The sequence below is a fragment of the Cibotium barometz genome, chromosome 1 (genome assembly GCF_041138505.1).
Source record: "Cibotium barometz isolate CiBa-2024 chromosome 1, ASM4113850v1, whole genome shotgun sequence".
Taxonomy (NCBI): Eukaryota; Viridiplantae; Streptophyta; class Polypodiopsida; order Cyatheales; family Cibotiaceae; genus Cibotium; species Cibotium barometz.
Window position 1 is genome coordinate 66,301,558 of NC_141046.1, and position 3,065 is coordinate 66,304,622.

The following is a 3,065-nucleotide window of genomic DNA, read 5'->3' on the forward strand; positions in this document are numbered from 1 at the left end:
GTCACAAGCAAAGTTTATAAGGAAATCTCAACTTACCAAGTATGAAACTTTGGTTAGAAAAAAACAATTAGAATAGCTAGATAACCATAGGATAGGCAAGGATTTTTAATTGATTACTTATTTATCTCACAATTATAAAGGCCAACCTGTATGATTTTGAAATGAGAACAAGGGAAATAGAGTGATCAAGGCAGTATGTGTTGAAATGTATTTAGTGATCATAGCTTGTTAACAAGGATGCATAGAGGGGGGGAAATAAAAAGGTGGAATACCTTGAGGTGTAGTATTGAAGTGAACATTGAAAAGAAAAACCCACTATACACTGGAAAATTTTAGTCTTTACATATGAGAGAGAGAGACAGAGAGAGAGATTGGTTTTCAATTTCATATCCAAAGTAAAGTATATGATATCGACCAAGTGAAGGGCATGGAACTTGACCCTGGGGTCCATCGATTAGGAGTTTGATGCCTAAACCACTACGCCAACATCAACCAAGTGAAGGGCATGGAACTTGACCCTGGGGTCCATCGATTAGAAGGTTGATGCCTAAACCACTCCGCCGACACTGAGAGAGAGGAGACCTATAACAGCCAAGGAAGGTCCATGAAGGTGTTTTTTTTTTATAAGATTTTTCTTCACCGGGGGTATGAAGGGCAGAAAGAGAGAGAGAGAGAGAGAGAGAGAGGGGCTCTCTCTCTCAATACGTGTAACGCTCTCTCTCTCAATACGTGTAAAGCTCCTTCCACTTTTCCACCGGGGGTATGAAGGGCAGAGAGAGAGAGAGAGAGAGAGAGAGGGGCTCTCTCTCTCAATACGTGTAAAGCTCCTTCCAAGCCCATATCTCTCACGTGTAAACCTCAATACGTGTCTCTCTTTCTGTAAAGTTTTAAAACACCTTCCCTCTCTCTCTCTCTTTCTCGTATACGGAACTGTCTTGCCATGACCGGGTTCTCTCCATTTCTTGCTCTTACCTTGCAAAAAAACAGGCTTAGGGTTTTCTTCCCCTTGCAATCCTCCCCATTTCTGCTGTTTCTGCTGCAATTTTCCCATCTCTCCGTGCTAGGGTTTCCCCATTTTTTCTGTAAGCGCTCGCCCGGTCTGTTCGTTTGATGGATGTGAAGTACCAGGCCGTCATTCCGTTCGTTTCCAAGCTCGCTTCGGTGTCCGTGGAACAGCAGAAGGAGGGCGTCCGGGAGCTGAGGCTGCTGGCCAAATATGAAACGGACAACAGGCTCGCCATCGCCAGAGCAGGTGCGGTGCCCTTGCTCCTCAAGCTCCTCTCCTCTTCCAATGACAAAGTCCAGGAAAACGCAGTCACCACGCTCTTGAATCTCTCCATCTGCGAGGCCAACAAGGCCCTCATTGTGCAGGCCCCCTGTGCTCTCGATTCCATCCTGCATGCCCTCACATCTGGCCACACGATGGAAACCAAAGAGAACACCGCCGCTCTCCTCTTCAGCATCATGGTTGTGGAAGATCACAGGCCTCTCATCGGCCAGAAATCCGGCATAATCGACGCCTTACTCAATTTGCTGCGCACAGGATCCCCGCGAGGTAAAAAGGATGCCCTCAAAGCTCTCTTCCACATAGCCATTTGTTCTGATAACAGGCCATGTGTTGTCAGCAGCGGCGCCATCCCGGCGCTCGTCTTCCTGCTTCTGCAGAGCAAATCTGGGGTCATAGAGGATGCCCTCGCCGTCCTGGCGCAGGCTGCAAGTTGTCCAGAGAGTGTAGATGCTTTCTATAAGGCATCTGCCATCCCCTTGCTTGTTGATCTACTGGATACAGGTAGTCCTAGGGCTCAAGAGAATGCAACATCTGCGCTCCTCAATCTCTGCAAGAGTGGAGGGACACGTGTGGTTGAGGAGGTTCTCGATGCAAGCTCGTGTGTTCGCTCACTCGCAAGACTTCTAACGTCAGGATCACCCAGGGGTAAGAGCAAGGCAAGCGCTTTGTTGCAGATTCTTATTGTTAGCCAGGGCATGTGACTATGGATACTTACATACATACACAAAGCTTCAAAGCTTCATAGAACAAGATTAACCGACAAGGGCAAGGTGTCTTATACACATTCCCAGTGACCAACAGAGGGCAAGGATGGTCATATAAATATATTTGTGTGTGTGCATCCAAGGTTTCTGATTTTTTGAAGCAGCCCTTTGGTGATGCTTGTGAACCTTCAGATAACATGGTGTACACCTAGTGTCATGAAGTTCTAAAATCATGTATTATAGGTAATACTGTTGAAGTGCTTTGTGGTGATGGATGTCAAAGCTTTGGTGCAATGAAGAAGAGCAATGGGCATACTTTAGCATTTTCAAGCGCTTGAGTTGTATGTGGATTTTCCCATTCCTTCCAATCCCTTCTGCACGGACTTTGCTTGCCCACATTTTTGGAGCCTTTACCCTTGGCTTCCACTAACAAGAAGAGTATGTGTACCGTATGTTATCTTGTAAAGTTTGCTTTGCTTTTCTGTAAACGTCTCCTGTTTCTCTTTGCAGTGTTTGAAATTCGGCTTTATGTAATAGCTGTTGTGTTCAAACTAGGCATTTTTGCCACGCACTCAAGTTAACATGCAAGACGACTTCATATGAAGGGGTGAGGTTGTGGAGTTGTTGTATGTGGTTTTCTGGATTGTTTGTACTAAATTCATTTTGTATTTGTGTGGCATGTGCATCTGAGTTTCATGTGTTTTCATACACAACATATAATGTGGACTTTTTTTTTTAACAACGTAGGAAAGGAATAGCGTCCTCTCTTACTTCTCACTAGTTTTGTGTAATTTGGTGGTGTCAATGGTTAAATACATGTGCATTTGGTGTGTCAAGTCAATGTTATGTATGTATTTGTCTTTGAAACATCTCTCATTGTTGGGAATAATCACGTCATAGGCTGTTCCTTTAATTTAAGTTAAGACTTTACTTTAGCCTTATTGAAGCATGTGCCATAAGGTCTTGCCTTTGAGCCACAAATGTAACTTTCCATTGTAGGTGCATTAGCTCGGCCATCGTGTCCGCACTCTGTTGTCATAAATGTTCCTTGTGACAAGGGTGAAGGGAGAGCT

General features: G+C 44.8%; 1 protein-coding gene across 1 annotated transcript; it reads left to right on the top strand.

The window, feature by feature from the left end:
- Positions 1-913: 913 nt before the first annotated feature.
- Positions 914-2,480, top strand: LOC147642346 (U-box domain-containing protein 17-like). The gene has a single exon (XM_086805510.1). The coding sequence runs from the start codon at positions 1,111-1,113 to the stop codon at positions 1,987-1,989; it is 879 nt and encodes a 292-aa protein (XP_086661636.1). The 5' UTR covers positions 914-1,110; the 3' UTR covers positions 1,990-2,480.
- The last annotated feature ends 585 nt before the right edge of the window (positions 2,481-3,065 follow it).

Bases quoted from the DNA above. Each gene is read 5' to 3' on its own strand.
- LOC147642346 (XM_086805510.1), top strand. From the start codon at position 1,111: ATGGATGTGAAGTACCAGGCCGTCATTCCGTTCGTTTCCAAGCTCGCT.